This window comes from Engystomops pustulosus, chromosome 4 (assembly GCF_040894005.1).
Source record: "Engystomops pustulosus chromosome 4, aEngPut4.maternal, whole genome shotgun sequence".
Classification (NCBI taxonomy): Eukaryota; Metazoa; Chordata; class Amphibia; order Anura; family Leptodactylidae; genus Engystomops; species Engystomops pustulosus.
In genome coordinates, this window is record NC_092414.1 from 76,611,334 (window position 1) to 76,629,346 (window position 18,013).

The 18,013-nt window shown below is 39.0% G+C and overlaps 1 protein-coding gene across 1 annotated transcript in view; it reads left to right on the top strand.

Annotated features, from left to right (window-relative positions):
- LOC140129013 (uncharacterized) overlaps positions 1-950 on the top strand; it is a 132,870-nt gene extending 131,920 nt beyond the window's left edge. Inside the window, exon 11 of the mRNA XM_072150662.1 lies at positions 255-950. Coding sequence (XP_072006763.1) covers positions 255-485 — 231 coding nt within the window. The 3' untranslated portion in view covers positions 486-950. The remainder of the gene's footprint in view (positions 1-254) is intronic.
- Positions 951-18,013: the final 17,063 nt, after the last annotated feature.

Genomic DNA, 18,013 nt, shown 5'->3' on the forward strand with positions numbered 1-18,013 from the left:
ATAATTTGGCACAAACTGACTATGAACTACCAGGCCACCTTAGGTGCACGGTTTTCTAAAAGTGTCAGACAAAGTGCAACCGCGACACAAAAGTGGTGCAAACTCATTATGTGCAAGCTACAAAGACACCCTTTATGGAAGAAAAGCTTATGTGCCTTATTTTTTTGTATAATACGAAAGTTGAATTTATCTTATTGATGAACCTCTACCACAAGCTCACCCAAATTTTCTTATATGACTATTTTGTATTTCAGCAACTATTTCTGTGCAATATTGACACTGAAAGCAAGAGCATCAGCGTGGAACAGCTCCTGGTAGAACTAAAAGCTGGTGGGATAAGTAGAGAGCACGAAGAAGCTGCACAACTGGAATTAAGTCACATTAAGAAGCTAGATATCCTTGACTTTCTGACATATTTACCACTTTTTGTTCTTATTCATAATTCTGTTATTTCCAATCCTCTTGATGATTCTAGAAAAATATGAACACAATCAGCACTGATCGGCCATCATGTAAAAATCAAAGGTCAAACAAGTAGTCATGAGTTTCCTATTAAAACCATGTACATAAATGTAACACAATTTATACAGGTGACCTGTAAAATCTGACATCAATATATTAGCAGCAAATGCTTTTAAAGGAACATGCCAGGTTGTTTGGGATCACTAAAAGTTATTTAGCTCACTTCTGTAGACACCTAACACCTTTCCCTCAGTTATTTCAAGGTGCTGATGAACTAAATAGGATTGGGACCCTAAATTGCAGCTGCATAAAGGCACTTGTGTTTCCAGTACATCCCCTCAAGATTGCACTAAACCGTTTTACTCTGAGCTCTTATGTTTATGAGTCACAGGTTAACCTGATTAAACATAAGCAAAAACCTCATGAATATTCTAATAAAACATAAATTTGTATACTAGCAAACTTTCCCAATATATATATATATATATATATATATATATATATATATATATAATGCAAATCTTACGATAATGTTTCATTACCTGTATTCGATTACTTGAAAACTCCTGGGGGTCTGGAAAAACATACTTTTTCTTAAATTCTCACTTTATAAGTAAGTTGCATTCATTATTTTTGGATTAAATCTTGATCAGTGTACAGGACATCCCTGTTATGGCTTAAAATGTTTTTGTATTGGTATAAAATGTGTAAATGTAATATCTTAGCATATGAGGAAAGGGACAATCGACTAAATGTCTTTACCCAGGAAAATCTGTCTTTACCCAGGAAAATCTGTCTTTACCCAGGAAAATCCCCTATTGGAAGACATAATGAGAAATTTTGTAAATTATCTTTGGAATGTCAACATTTGAACCCAGGAAGAGTTACGGCACCGTCTCACAACCACTAAGATAGACAAATCACCAGGCCAGATGGTATACAATGTAATGCCAATGTACAAAAAAAGGATCAAAAAGCGATCCTGGAAACTACAGACCTGTGAGTCTAACTTCTGTTGTGGGGGTTTGTTAGAGATGCTATCCTGGAGAATCTCACTGTACACAACCTTATAACCCAGCGTCAGCATGGGTTTATGTGGGATCGGTCCTGTCAGACGAATGTGATTGGCTTCTATGAGAAGGTAAATTGCAAACTGGATCTGGGGTAGGCTGTGGATGTTGTATATCTGGACTTGTATATCTGGACTTTTCCAAGGCATTTGACACAGTGCCAGGTTGGTACATAAAATGAGACTGCTGAGACTAGGGGAAAATCTGTTTATTTGGGTAAGTAATTGGCTTAGTGATTGAAAACAGAGGGTTGTCATTAACACCTCATCACCTTACCAACATGTAACGTAATAGTACGTCACATGCCAGGTGCATGGAGAGGGCTCACGGCATATTGCAGCAAAGGTTTGCAATCACCACATTGTAATGAATGAGGAGGAAAATTCTCATATACTACCATACTGTAGTATGGCAGTATATGATAGGATCAATCAGACAACCTAGAGTTAAAGTACCCTAGGGAGTCTGAAAAATAGTAAAAAAAAAAAAAAGTTAAACAAAAAATTATAATTAAAAAACCTGAAAATTCTAATCCAACGCTTTCAATAGAACTGAAATAAAATTTAATAAACACAAAAAAATCATAAACACATTAGGTATCGCCACGTTCCAAAATGCCCGATATATCTAAATATAATAACAGTTTTTTACTGCGTTTAACCCCGTAACGGAAAATAGCACTAAAATTTGAAAAATTCACTTTTTGCCATTTTAAAAAATATAAAAAATTCTATAAAAAGTGATCAAAAGGTTATACAGTCCTAAAAATAGTGGCATTGAAAATGACATTAAAAGTCACAAAAAATGACATCATACACATCTCCGTACACTGAAGTAGGAAAAAGTTATAGCGCCAGAAAATTGCAAAATAAAAAAAAAAATTTGTAAAGGAGGTTTTAATTTTTGTAAATGTATGAAAACTTTATAAAACTTATATACAAATTTGGTATCCCCATAATTGTACCGACCCAAAGAATAAATCTGTAAAATCCAATGCCACAAGAAAATGTCGCAATTGCGTTTTATTTTTTTAACAATTTCTCTGGATTTGGAATTTTTTTCCTGCTTCCCGGTACACGGCATGGAATATTAAATACCACCATTTTGAATTTGTTATGCAGAAAACAAGCCACCACACAGCTCTGTACATGGGAAAATAAAAAAGTTATAGATTTATGAAGGTGAGGAGAGAAAAATAAAACCCCCTCCTGCTCTCACCAGCGCCGATACAAAACAAGAGAAAAAAAGGGAAGAACAACCGGAGGACGGCGCCTCGTGTGATACCGTTGGTGTAAAGTATAGGCAAAGATAAGCAATACTGCTCACCTGTAAACCACTTGGTGGTATGCAATGTATCTTTCCAGAGAGGAATCCTCAGTGTCTTGCAGCTCCACAGTCCCCAGAGAGGCCGGTATCCATGGAGGTGGACCGGTGTGGTTCGAGTATTGAAAGCAAAAAAGGGGGGAATGGGACTAGGGGTGGGCGCTAGACTAGCCTTATCTCGGTGGAGTGTCTACACCAGAATAGCAAAAAATTAACTAGTTCGACTCACACCATAAGGTACAGGAAACTTTAATTAAATGAAGTTAACAATTACAATAATAAAATGGAATACAAATATAGAATTAAATGTCCAGAAGACGCGTTTCGGGAGTAATCCCTTCATCAGAATAAAATGGACTAGTCCATTTTATTCTGATGAAGGGATTACTCCCGAAACGCGTCTTCTGGACATTTAATTCTATATTTGTATTCCATTTTATTATTGTAATTGTTAACTTCATTTAATTAAAGTTTCCTGTACCTTATGGTGTGAGTCGAACTAGTTAATTTTTTGCTATTCTGGTGTAGACACTCCACCGAGATAAGGCTAGTCTAGCGCCCACCCCTAGTCCCATTCCCCCCTTTTTTGCTTTCAATACTCTCACCAGCGCCGACAGGTGCCTGCGAGCTACACTACGGCGGGCACATTGTCGTGTGAATGTAGCCTAATGGAGCATGTTCCTTATATATATTATCCTCACAACATGACTGAACACACTATTCCCACAAAAAGCATCCTTTATAAAGTCACTCGAATAAATTATAGTATATACAGCACCCACAATTTATTTGGTTCTTTAAATGATTTATAACAGTACAGTATAGTACTCCATATAAGGGCACCCACTTTAATCAGAATCTAGCCCCTATATACAGATCCCCTACATTCCCACCAGTAGCAGACAGTATATACAGCCTCCCCCCAGGATATCACAGCCTCCCTCCAGCATTGCACAGCCCCCCCCCCCAGTATTGCACAGCCTTCCCCCAGTATTGCACAGCCTCCCCAGTATACACAGCCCCCCCAGTATGGCACAGCCTCCCCCAGGATTCACAGGCTCCACACAGCCTCCCCCAAGTATTGCACAGCCCCCACCAAGTAAAAACAGCCCCCCCCCAGTATACACAGCCTTCCTGCAGTATACACAACTGCCCCCAAGTATTGCACAGCCTCCCCCAGTATACACAGCCTCCCACTAGTATACACAGCCTCCCCCCAGTATTGCACAGCCTCCCCCTAGTATTGTATAGTCTCCCCAAGAATACACAGCCTCCTCCCAGTATACATAGCCATGACACCCAAAAAAAATGAATAAACTTTGTACTCACGTTTTGGATCCAGCCCCGGTGCTCCTCCGCAGCTCTTCCCCTGCATGTCGACCTGTGTCCCACAGAGTTGTGCACACAGGTGCCATGTGCTAGACCACTTTGCCTATCAATTACATTGGCGCCTTAAATGCGCAATGTAATTGATTTTTCAGGTGATATGCCTCCCCTGAAAGGGGTCCACAATCTGCTGCCTTCATCTTGCCTCAGGGCAAATGCAGCCCTGATCATAACTGTGTGCATGTTGTTAATAGGACTGTGAAAATTTAAGTTATAATGTAGGCCTGAAGCTCTATAAATGCTTTTGGACATGTCTTTCCGCCTAAATCAGAGCTGTATCATTTTGGTTTCAGAGGAGAGGGGCAGGGGCTGTGGAACTGTTCATTAAAGGGGTATTCCCTCTATCCCCTACTCGCACATTCTTCAATTCAATTTTATCAACAAAAATACAGCATCTCACAGATATAATTCCAACCTGTTCTGGTGCAGACAATTAATGCATCCGGCCGTAAATCTTCTAGGGTCGGGCATGGCAGATTCTTCTTATAAAAAGCTTCTCCTGTCTGCGTCTCCTCTCTGCCTCCAGCCCCTCCAACCTTCATTACAAGGCCAGTACCTGGCACTCTCTGCAGTTTTATCTGGTCAAGACTGATGACGGCTGATTTCCACCCAAAAAAATCCAGGACAATGGGGGGTAAATATCACTATTATGTCTGCAAGACAGTGATGTGCAACCTTTTCAAACAAATTAACATTCTCCAGAATTCTGTCTGAGCCACAATACTGCAGCATGGACAAAGTGCACCAGAATCAAAATGGGGGCCATGCACCAGTTTTGGTTAATCTGATGCCCTCTGCACACTCCACAGGCAAACTGCACATAGTACAGACTGCACTAGTTTTGATAAATGTGGGCCAATGAGTGGACCTTCATCGCAAAGAAAACTTGAACAGACTAGTTTGAGAGCAGTATTATTGATTAACTTTCAGAAAATGTGCAAGGACTTGGCAAGTCGTCCTGTAACATTTATCACACTGTACCTAATTGTTAATTAAAACCATGTCTACCTGTAGACTGTGTTATCTTGCAGCTTCCGGAGCAGGTGGCCTAGTTCAGACTATAGTTTGAGAGTTCTGTAAGGGATCATTTTGGTAATCATACATTGCACCTGTCCTAATCAGGTCAGACATTTTATATTGAGCTGAAGAGGCAATAAACACCTGCAAAGAAATTACTGTTTAAAGTCTAATTACGTTTGTAAACTTAGGCTCCAGTACACAATGCGGCATAGGTCTGTATACACAGAATACTAAATCCACCATCAGGGAAGTGAATAACACTTATTATGTTGTGACAATCATATGTCGAGGGTGGGACATATTCAGCAGTAAGTCTGCGGTCATCTGTAGAAGTTGATGGGTTTACAGAAGAAAAAGTGGAAAGTATATGTATTTGAGTAACTTTGGCAAGGCATTTTGTAATAGCTATACAAAATTAGAGTTTCTCTACAAAAATGTATTTTTTTGTGATGTTTCCAGTAGACATTGATATATACACTGGGTACAGAAAGTATTGAAACCCCTTTACATTTTTCACTCTTTATTTCATTAAAGCTAATTGATAAAATCAGAAGGTTTTTTTGCTCATTAATGTACACTTTATATCCCATCTTGACAAAAAAAGACGAAATGTTGATATTTTTGCTAATTTATTGAACAAGAAAAACTGAAATATCACATAGTCATAAGTATTTAGACCCTTTGCTGTGACACTCTTTTTTAACTCACAAGCTGTCCATTTCCTTCTGATCTTGCTTGAGATGGTTCTACTCCTTCATTGGAGTCCAACTGTGTTTAATTAAACTGATTGGACTTGATTAGGAAAGGCACACACCTGTCTACATAGTATCATAGTATATAAGGCCAGAAAAAGACGATCAAGTCCAACCTTTAAGAATTAAATAAATGTTTTATCCCCATAACCCGTGATATTTTTTCTCTCCAGAAAGTCATCCAGGCCTCTCTTGAACATGTACATAGAGTCTGCCATAAAAACCTCCTGCGGCAGAGAGGTCCATAGTCTCACTGCTCTTACAGTAAAGAACCTTTGTCTATGTTAAAGGTAGAATCGCCTCTCCCCAAGGCGTAGAGGATGTCCCCTTGTCCTGGTCACAGGCCTAGGTATAAAAAGATCTTTGGAGAGATCGCTGTACTGTCCGCTCAGGTATTTGTACATTGTAATGAGGTCTCCCCTCAGTCGTCTTTTTTCTAAACTGAATATCCCAAATTTTGTAATCTGTCATTGTATTCTAATCCACCCATTCCCCTAATAATCTTGGTTGTTCTCCTCTGCACCCGTTCCAGCTCTACTATGTCCATTTTATACACTGGTGCCCAAAACTGTACACAATATTCCATGTGTGGCCTGACCAGTGATTTATATAAGGGCAAAACTATGTCTTTATCATAAAAATCTATTCCTCTCTTGATAGATCTCATAATTTTATTTGCTTTAGCAGCAGCCGCCTGGCTCTGGTCACTAAAATTAAGCTTTCCATCTACCAACACTCCCAAGTCCTTTTCAGCTCCAGTTTTACCAAGTAACTGACTGTTTAGAACATAATTATACTTTTTGTTTTCACGGCCCAAGTGCATAACTTTACATTTATCTACATTAAACCTCATCAACCATTTCTCTGTCAACTCCTCAAGCTTCCACAGATCCCTCTGTAATGCTAAACTATGGGCCTCAGTATTTATTACTTTACACAGCTTAGTATCATCTGCAAATATTGAAACTTGACTGTGTAAGCCCACTACAAGGTCATTAATAAAAATATTAAAAATAATATCTCACAGCTCACAGTATATGTCAGAGCACATGAAAATCATGAGGTCTAAATAAACTACGGAAGGAGCTCGGCAACAGAATTGTGGCAAGTCACAGATCTAGCCAAGGTTACAAAAGAATTTCTGCAACACTCAAGGTTCCTAAGATTCTTAAATGGAAGAAGTTTGAGACAACCTCAACAGTTCCTTGACCTGGCCGTCCAGCCAAACTAACCAATTGTGGGAGAAGAGCCTAGGTGAGAGAGGTAAAGAAGAACCCCAAAATCACTGAGCTCGAGAGATGCAGTAGGGAGATAGGAGAAATTTCCACAAAGTCAACTATCACTGCAGCCCTCCACCAGTCAAGGCTTTATGGCAGAGTGTACCGACAGAATCCCCTCCTCACTGCAAGACATATGAAAGCCGCATATAGATTGCAAAAAAACACCTGAACGACTCCCAGACTACAACAAATAAGATTCTCTGGTCTGAAGAGGCGAATATTGAACTTTTTGGTGTTGATTCTAAGCCGTATGTGTGGAGAAAACCAGGCACTGCTCATCATCTGCCAAATGCAATCCCAACAGTGAAACATGTGAGCAGCATCATGCTATGAATGACATGACAGCCTGACCAGTTGCATTTGAAGGAAAGATGAATGCGGCCAAGTACAGAGACATCCTGGATGAAAACCTCTTCCACGCCAGGACGAAGGCTAGGGCGAAGGTTCACCTTCCAACAAGACAATGAGCCCAAGCACACAGCTAAAATAACAAAGGAGTGGCTTTAGAACAACTCTGTGACCATTCTTGACTGGCCCAACCAGACCCCTGACCTAAACTCTGGAGAGACTTAAATATGGCTGTCCACCAACATTCAACATTCAACCAGAGAGAACTGGAGATGATCTGCAAGGAAGAATGGTAGAGGAACCCCAAAACCAGTTGTGAAAAACTGTTTTTATCATTCCCAAGAAGACTCATGGCTGTACTCGCTCAAAAGCTGCTTCTACTCAATACTGAGCAAAGGGTTTGAATACTTATGACCATGTGATATTTCAGTTTTTCTTGTTTAATAAATAAGCAAAAATATCTACATTTCAGTTTTTTCTGTCAAGATGGGGTGCAGAGTGTACATTAATGATCAAAAAAGATCTTTTTTATTTTACCAACTGGCTTCAATGAAACAAAGAGTAAAAAATTTAAAGACATTCCGTAAGCACTCTACCTAAGAAAACTTCTAAAAGAAAAGAAAAGGTCATGGGAGTACAGGGCTCATTGATACGTATAGAGTGAAGGTTAAGCTAGCAGATTTTCTGTAGCACAAATTCCTGTTTGGTATGGCCCGGCTTATGAACCATACAGTATCTCTTCTAAAAGAAGATATGGCACACAAACCACGGCAGACAAAATAATGCAATGAGCCGTTTGGGAAATCTTGGTCTACCTTTTATTGTTTTACACTAAGTATACCCATTCATGGCTATATTTTTACTAAAATGTGCCCTACCACCTTGGTTTGAAAACTACAAGGTTTAGAATCAGGATCCAAGTCAATTATGATTCAGCAGATACAATCCAAGGAAGCCCAACCTCACTCCTTGCAGGATTTTAAGGTGCTGACATCTTGTTCCCAGTTGTCACAGAAGACCTAGACCTTTAGTGTTTATGTACAATTAGTGTAGTGTATGTACAATCAGGGTTGTCACCATATTATACATTGGGGGTGGATTTATTATTGGGGTTTTTGTATTTTGTTTTGCGTTGTTTTGGCGCAGTTGTGGTACAAATCCTGTTTTGCGACTTTCCATTGCACCGAATGAACATAGGACAGTGTAAAGTCACTTTGACATAATGAATTTGCTAGTGCCAAATTCATTATTTGTATAGTCTAGTTTTCACAATATGACTGAAGTCATGATTTGGCGCAAATTTCCATCAGTCCCCACCCTGGTCTATGTTGCGACTCTTCTTGGTGTTTTTTTGTGACTTTTCATGCGACTGTCAAAAACAACCCACACAATAAAAAACACTGCCAGCTGATTTAGCAAGGTTCACTTTAATGAATTTGACTGCAGCAGAACTCCAAACACAGACATAGAACTGTAGCAAGGAGCCGCTCTAATGGTAAATTCCCCCCCAATGTGTTTTAATGTTATGGCTGTATATATACTGGCTTTGGCAAAAGCTATTTCCATTCCGTCTCGTGAACTCTACATACATCTCAGTGAAAGATAAATGGCTCTTTCTTAGAAAAAGAAACTGGCAGCTTGTCTGAAGCAGCATTTTTTCCCTGTTAACCAAGAAGGATAGCTGTCCTAATCAGATATTATGACCCATTCAGAATGCCCAGTGAACAGTTGCCTGGAAAGCAGATTCATTAATGAACAAAGACCCTTATTTTTCAGAGTAATGAGCAATTTCTGAACCACTAATTATAATTAGATGTTTTTATTCTCAAAATATGAATCCAAAAAACTCTATCTATAATTATGAATAAAAAACAGACTATGAACTTGTCTTGTCATTTTCAAGCTGTAATACAATTTTACATTGTACATGTGGCCAACAGTAATAAACCAGAAATCCTAAAAAGGCACAATTATAATATATAAAAGCTCTTGACAAGAAATATGTTTTGCTAACTTTTTGAAAAGTAAAACTTTGAGGGGGCTCATCGATGCTTACTTATAATTTTTGGGGGGTTTCTTCCAATGTTCTTTGAACTCTTAAAATGGATTTTCCTGTGACAGCTATGTATTGATATATTATCAACTTATAATATTGTATCCCCAGAACTTAGATAATAGACCATTAAGTATTGCAGATAGGGACTACAATATGCATGTAGGTACAGTGAAGTCTTTAGCATATATTACTCGGAAGGGCAATGTAATTTTTTTTCCCCTTATGCAAAATGCACAGAGCCTTTAAAGTTGGATATCCAGCCCATTAATATTTGGGAAAAAAAGGATCAGGATGGTGTATACATTTGCAGAAAATTCTTATTTTTTTTAATATAAGGCTCGGGGAAGGCTTTAAAAATACTTAACATCTTATACTCACCTCCCCCTGACCCACATTCACCCATGGCACATCCCATCACTGCTGGCTCTGTTTATATGGGGTTTAGCCGGTGTTTCTATCCCAAACTCATGTGTGCACCGTCAGTGATCGGTGGCAAGTGCAAGGAGAGAGGGGAGTATAAACTCTTTTTATTTTTAACCCCCCCCCCCCCCCATGTAAAAAAAATAGCATTTCTGGACAACTCCCTTTAATATCAATAATCCTCCCCCACTCCAGTCCCAAAACTTCACTCCATGTTATAATTTACTTTCTGTCCCTTTTTGACACACATGAAATGACCACTTGGCCAATTATTAGCTTCATCAATGACTCAACTCAGACAGTGACTGGTTGAAAAGCACAGAGTGTTTCGAAGCAGCAGGAAGTAAGGGCCAGTAGGGACCAGTAATGTCTAAGTATTGGATCTTAGGAGATATATAAAGGTCAATTGTTTTTATTTTACACTATTCTAGTGCAATGTGCTGTAAAAAAAACTCCCATATTTTATGTTGGATAAGAAGCAATCAGCTGACAATCAATTCAGAGTGAGTTAGGGTGCACATGCTCATTGCCTGGCCACACCTGTACGTGCATTTTAAAATATGTGCAATGTGCAATGTCTACTGCAATTAGATGCAGTTACATGCAAGTACTGTAGTTAGTATCCTGTAGGACACACTTCAACTGACCAATTATCATGAAATAAAATGCTTGTTCCCTATGATTGCTCTGTTAATACGATCATCTAAAGGTACACTAAGATTTTCAAAAATCAGATACAAATAAGAAGGTCATGACCGTACTTTATTGTTCCCATTTACCACTTTTATTTTATCATTGGTAATTGGTAGGGTAAAGTTTTTATTGAGCCACAGTGGTGGAAGGTTGTATGTCCTACTCTTGAGTTGCTACTGATGGACAGTTCTTGAGGACTTTCTATATAACAGAGGAATTTCCTGAAATGATCACTATTACCAACTTATCAAGTTTGCATAAAAAAGTATCAGGCCCAGTGCACATCTGCATCAGTATTCCATTATAGAAAAGCATAAAAAAGCATAAAAGCATAAAAATACAGAAAATGAACCAAACGTCTTCATTCATCTTCCATTCTCTTTAGGCTAAATGTACAGCAAGATGCTTCAGTTATTTATAACAAAGGAAAAGGATGCAGGATATATTTTTGACTGTAAAAAACTTTAGTGCATTTGGATACCCCTGAACACAGATGTAAACCTAGCCTTACAAGCTCTCACAATCTCAGGGGATAAACAGTGGACTCCCTGGACCACCGCGGGAGATAACAACCTTAGCCACACCCGGGAGCGGAGTCTAAGTGATTTCCTGGTCTTCGCCAAAGCGGGATGGTCTTGCTGTGGCGGGAATCACCAGGTCGCTCCGTGGGTGCGACTAGGCCCGCGGCGGCAGCCAAGGTAGGGACACGGGGACCACGGATGGCATGCAGGACCACGGATGGCAGGCAGGACCTCGGATGGCTGCTGGATTACTGGAGCGCCACAGGATACCGGGAATGCCACAGGATACCAGGACCACCACAGGATACTGGGACCGCCACAGGATACCGGGACCGCCACAGGAACAGCACGAAACACCACAGAACACGGGAATCACAGAGGCGTCTGGAAACACTCGGGAACACGGAAGGCTTTCTCTTCAGTAACAGGACATGAAGATGCGGCAGGGGATGCTGGGAGTAGCCAGGCTATATAGCAGAGCCAGGTATGCCAGCACCAATAAGGAGGACGCTGGTCCTTTAAATTCTTAGAGAGTAGGCGCGCATGTGCCCGAGCAGCGGGAGCGCGCGGCCTACACAGGAGACAGACCTGCAGCCTGGACGGGACCGCGATGGAGCCAACAGGAGCCGGGACAGGTAAGTACTGACCCGAGGGGAACGGGGCAGCGGCAGCAGAGCACGGGTGCACCCGCGATACAAGCTAATATAGGACATTTTGTAATAATGTATATTTTATCAGAAACGTCTCCTCTCCACTCTAATTTCATTTATGTCAGAAATTAATCTTGTTCTGTGTGTCAGGACAATTGCAGTGATGCCATATATGTATACCTTATTTTATATATTACTACTTCATACTGACAATTCTAATAAATCCCAACATGTTTCACATGTATAATCATAAGAATTTCAGTAGTTTCTTAAAGATGCTTTGGAGAAACTTTATTTAAAGTTGGAATGTTATGTGAGTAATTGAAAACTCAATTTTTTCCTGAAAATAGGGACCTGCTTATCAATGGGAGCTTACTTTTTACTCAGCTGAGCATTAAAAATGTGTGTGCTGTCTATGGTACTGAAATCTCTCCTGGAACATGAGCTGCAAATTAGACAAAGTAAATAATTTGTCTATCGATGCATTACTGACAAAACAGCACCCATTTATGTCTGATTTGACACTTGGTCATACCTAGCAGTGATTAAAGGGACAGTAAGAGCTCGGCTAAATGAAAAGAATATGCTGGGGCCACATGTGTAACCTCTCATGGCACCACTACCCACTGGAATTCTTTAGCATTATAATGTTTACCCACAAACAAGGACTTCTCTGGAAGGTCTCCGGCAGATTGTTTTGGATTTCCCAGTTGCAGATTTATCTCCAACCAAGCGTCTATACGACCCAGTGGGACACCAGCGTTTGAAACCTATTAGTGCGGTGTGGTGTCTATAGGCCCAGCTGCAAAGTCTGTATGCAAATGAGCCACAACATCCCATATATAACCTGTATACCTCTATAACCAGCCATGTCTCAATTTCTATTCAGGTTTAAGGCCGGACCTTGTTCAGACTTCACTTTAATATTGTAACCACATGTAAATATCAGCTTTACATTCATATAAGTATAGTTTCTTTTGAATTTAACAACTTGTTAATGCATTTTACATACTTATAATGTGTACATTATACCTCTGAAAAGTTGAATACCAAAGCATAATCTGGTTGTTTTATGTTTTAACGGTCCAGGGGAACTAGCCGTGTTCCACCACTACGTGGGGCCCTGGTTCTCCACGTCCAGTTGTGTGGGCTACATAAAGGGCAGCATTGGCGCTTGTTACTTTGGTATACACATCCTTGTGGTGACATTAATCACTGGCATCTGATCTGGGTGGGCTAAAGTGCAACTGGTATTCCTCACAAGGTCCAATATAATTCACTACACTATGGTTCCTGCGCTATGTGTTAGCTAAAATAGTCAAGACAGAAGCCGTTATAAATTGGTTCTAACAGTCAGACCCGTAACTAACTCCTACCAAATTGCAGGAGCTTTTATCTTGCTTACCTTTACAATGGCACAGAAGTAACGCCCAGGACCACTATGTACCCACTGTAAAGGCAGTTCCCGACTAAAGGACACCCAACTTACAGACAACCCCTAGTTACAGACGGACCTCTCTGCCCACTGTGACCTCTGTTGAAGCTTTCAGGATGCTTTACTTTAGTCCCAGGCTGCAATAATCATCTGTTAGGTGAAGCTTTGTTGATAATCCTTGTTCCCATTACAGCACAAAATTTTGAAATCCAATTGTCATTTGGACAAAAAAAAAATTGTCTGGAGTTACAATTATAAAATATACTAGTTTCTGACTTACATAATACTTAATAATAATAATCTTTATTTATATAGCGCAATCAAATTCCATAGCGCAGTTCAAATCATAGGGGACATATACAAATATAATATTACATTGCAAACAGTCATATGGAACATAGGAGTGAGGGCCCTGCTCACAAGAGCTTACAGACTTAAGTAGAAACCTTAAGAACGTAACCCTTTCCTGCATCACAGGACTATACAGTAGTAACTAACAGTATATATATTGCTTACCAGCACACGTGTGCTATGATTGTGGCTGGGGATGTTCCTGCAATGTCTGGCCAAGCCCTTACTAGAATAGGAGTATTTATGCTGTGAGTAACATGTACAGCATTTATGAATAAAACAATCACTCTTAAGTGGTCTGTCCATTCTCTTCTTTAATATTCAGTTAAAGTAAACTGCACTAAATTTAGTTTCCAACAAAGCGGCTATAAAGCTTGTATGTTTAATTTTCATCTACAAAGTCCAGAAATCTGAACAGTTTGAAGCCATCCTGTGAATACCCATATAGGAGGCTTTTCTGCTCTGCAGTCTCACACATGCATCTTTTTTCTTTACAGGATTAACCGCCCTTCTTAAAAAAACACCTCATTTACAAGCAGCATCACTAATTGCTTTTTAGGACTCTTTTCGCTTCTCTGTTAAAAATTCAAGGGGCGTTTTTCCTACTCTTTGTCCTCTTTTTTGAGTCTTTTCAGCTTCTTTTACAAACTTAGCACTTTCAGTGCTTTTGGCTCTTAGACATAGGGGGAAAAACACTCTTTTTGGCAAGAAAGCTAGCTATACCTCCCTCATTCAAATATAAAAAATGCACACGATTTGCACCTCCTTCCATTGAAATCTGGTATTGTGGTCAGAATTTCCGGAACACACAGCTATATGTGAGTGGATAGAACTTTTTTTTTCTTAGCTGAACGAGAGCGCCTCTCTCAAACCCGCTCCATTATCATGGCCAATGTTTGCCCTGCAGGCTTCTTTTAAAGGAGTATTGTTGCTGGTTGCCAGGTATTTCCTAGCAACGCTAAGGGCAAGCGAACTGCTTTATTTATGCAAGCAGCCATTCAATAGTCTCCACAACACGTGCTTGTCAATTCTACTAGAGCATACTCTTCAAACACAAGAAAAAATCCCATAAATCCTTTTTATATTTTAGGTAGCTTATATTTTTTCCAAGTTCCTCTCCAAACTTCTGCATGAAGAACAGAGGTGACATGAACACAGAGAAACTTTACACAAAGGTATTGTAAAAGTAAATCGACAAAAAAAAAAATAGCTAAATACTGTGATTAATGAAATAAAACTTTTCTACTGAAAACCTGTAAAAAAAGCAAGGAAATAACAAGTTGTCTACACACATGAAGATTTATCTACCTAAACACAGGGGGTTTAAACACATTAGTGAGGCAATTCAAAAATGACAATAACTGATCCGTAATGTCCATGAACACTGTCTGCATACCAATAGACGAGCCACTATTACAGAGGAACTGCTTCTTTGTAGTTTAAAGGGCAGCAGAAGTGTGCATCAGACAGAATCAGACTGAGGCCATTGTGGTGCCCTGTAGACAAGAACAATATGGACGTAGGAGCTGCAATTATCCTGCCTCTGAAAAGCTACTATAGTTGTATTATTTCATTAAGAAAAAAAAGAACATAAATAGCAAAGTAAAAAAAAATCTAATTTCTAAAATCTAAGATACAAAGCAGAAGCTGAAACCGGCATTTTGTACCAACTAGAATTATTTTATTAAAAGTAGAAGAAAGGTCTCAGTTTAAGAACGTTGTAGGTTACATAGGAAAAAAAATATGTATGTGAACAAAACAAGAACTGGAACTTGGAATTCCAGGACTAGTTGTACTACTATGGGACATTTAACCAAATTGGTTAATAGAAAGTGGTGTAAAAAATTTTGGTGCAAGCCTAATTATGCATAATTTTTTTCAGATAAAAGATGAATATTTGATTTTATGTTACATATAGAGCGGGGAATGTTCCTATCAATATATTTGATCAAATTACTCCAGAGCATGGACTACACTTACTGACACCACACTGATATCTTTTCCTTTCTTTCTTTCTTTCTTTCTTTCTTTCTTTCTTTCTTTCTTTCTTTCCTTTCTTTTTTTATTTTATCTAATGAATATGTATGTTTGTGGTAGATCCAAAGCAAAATTTGACTCCAACGGCTGATATAATTCCAGCACAAAAGGCAATCCAGTTTCCTTGCAAGGATCAGTTCACACCTGGGTTTGGTAGGTTCCATTCTCCTTTCTGTTATGAAATAGCAGAAAAAATAGTGCAGCAACCAGCATCTTTTTTCCTCTACTATAACAGAATCAGAACAGAAGGTTACCTTGGAAAATTGAAGTCAGTGGAGAACGTAAGGGTAACGGAGACTTTCTGTTCACCTGCCGATCTAAGTTTCTGTTATACTCTCCAAGCATGAAAAGTATAATAGAAACCCCTGACACTGGTGTAAACTGAGCCTAAACTAATAGCTTCTGAGTATTAGACAGATCTGGATAATATCAGATGGATAAACCCTCAACTTTATTTTACAACATGCTGTATTGGCCTTCTATGTTTACCCAATGGGTAAAGAAAAAAAACCTGCTGAATGATACTGGTACTAGCTTATCTCCTGTGCAAACAAAGAACTGGGCTGATTAAAATTCACTATTTTCTTGTTTACCCAATATTTGTCCTCAGGGGAGAGTAAATATGGTATATGGTTAAAAAGTTTTGCCAAAATTGGTGAGTTTGACAGACATTCATCAAATGTGTATGGGCATTTAAAAGGAGTCTCACAGCTCCCAAATCACTCCATAAGTAAAAACACAGGTGTAGGGCACCTTTCCAGACATAACTTTTGTATGTGTAAAGGTTATATTGCTGAGCAGTGTAGAAAGAAGATCACCACTGCCAGAGCCACATATTCATTGCACCAAGATACTAATTTACATTAATATACATAATATACATATCAAATTTTTTCTGAAATGACGTACGAATACTTTGAAAAAGTGCACTCAACTATGCTTTTTCAACCTGTCAAATGCACCACATACTGATCAGGAGGCCAAAATGATCCGAGCTTTACTCAGGTGTACACTGAACGTGTCTGAAAAATGAGATGTGAATGTAGCCTTATTCATGTTTGTTCTAAAAATTCTAAATTAATTATGGTAACAAAACACAGTATTTTATATAAAGATGTTCATTATTACTAGATACTTCACGCGATCATCTTCCGAACAGTAAAATAAAATTGCCAAGGAATGCATGACATTAGAGCAATGAAATATACTTTTTTTATTTTATTATTCATTTTTTTATTATTATATTATATTTATTTGAGAATGTATGTGAGTAGTGCAATGTGTTTTAAGTGGATGGGTTGCTAGGTGATGTGAAAAAAAGGCAGGAAGTGGTATGTGGGTAACAATTAAAGAATCATGCGAATTGACCCATGCGCATGAAAAACGCACAGAACAACTTCCAGAACATAAAAGCAACTCCATCCATGACAATCCCATTGCATTTCATGAATGACCTGGGTACATGGCCGTGCCATGTTCACCTACCTTATGGTATGGTTATGTCTTATAGGGCCTGCCAGCATTGTGCCAGGGCCCAGAGCTGTTGGGGGGTTCCCATAATGCTATACATAAGGAATCCTTAAGGGTGAGCGGGGCTGTATCTAATGAATCTGTAGGGGTTGAGGGGGGCTTTATATAAAATAACCATGAGGAGGCTGTTTGATATGATAAACTAGGGAATATTTTGGGGAACAGGAGACTGTTTTAGTTTCTGAATTTTTAATGCCACCACTTGAGTTCAATGCAAAGGGGCCTACTGAGGCTCTGTCGCCCAGGGGTCTACTGAACCTGGAGCTAACCCTGATGCCTTAGTAGATCCAGAATAAAGAGAATATTTTATCGGATGTGCCATGATCTTCTTTTTCTAGTTTCATGTTCACATTAAATAACATCCAAATATAAAATTGACAAGTAATTTTCTCTTAAATCAGGTTTTGTTGCTGGGTCTGTACTTGCTGTTTGGCATCCTCCATAGACGTAAATAATAAAATAGTTAATATACCATGGATCCTTCATTTTAACTTCATATTTGTTAAATTCAGTCCCATTCATAGTTGTTTTAAGGGGAAGCAGAGACACCTACCGGGTCCACAGAATATAATTTAGGCTTGAGATGCAAATTTCTTCCTTTTTATTTTAATAAGTCAGTGTTTCTCATCTGATTTTGTACGAGCCAAGGGTTTTCTAAAGATTAACTTTCCTCTGTCAC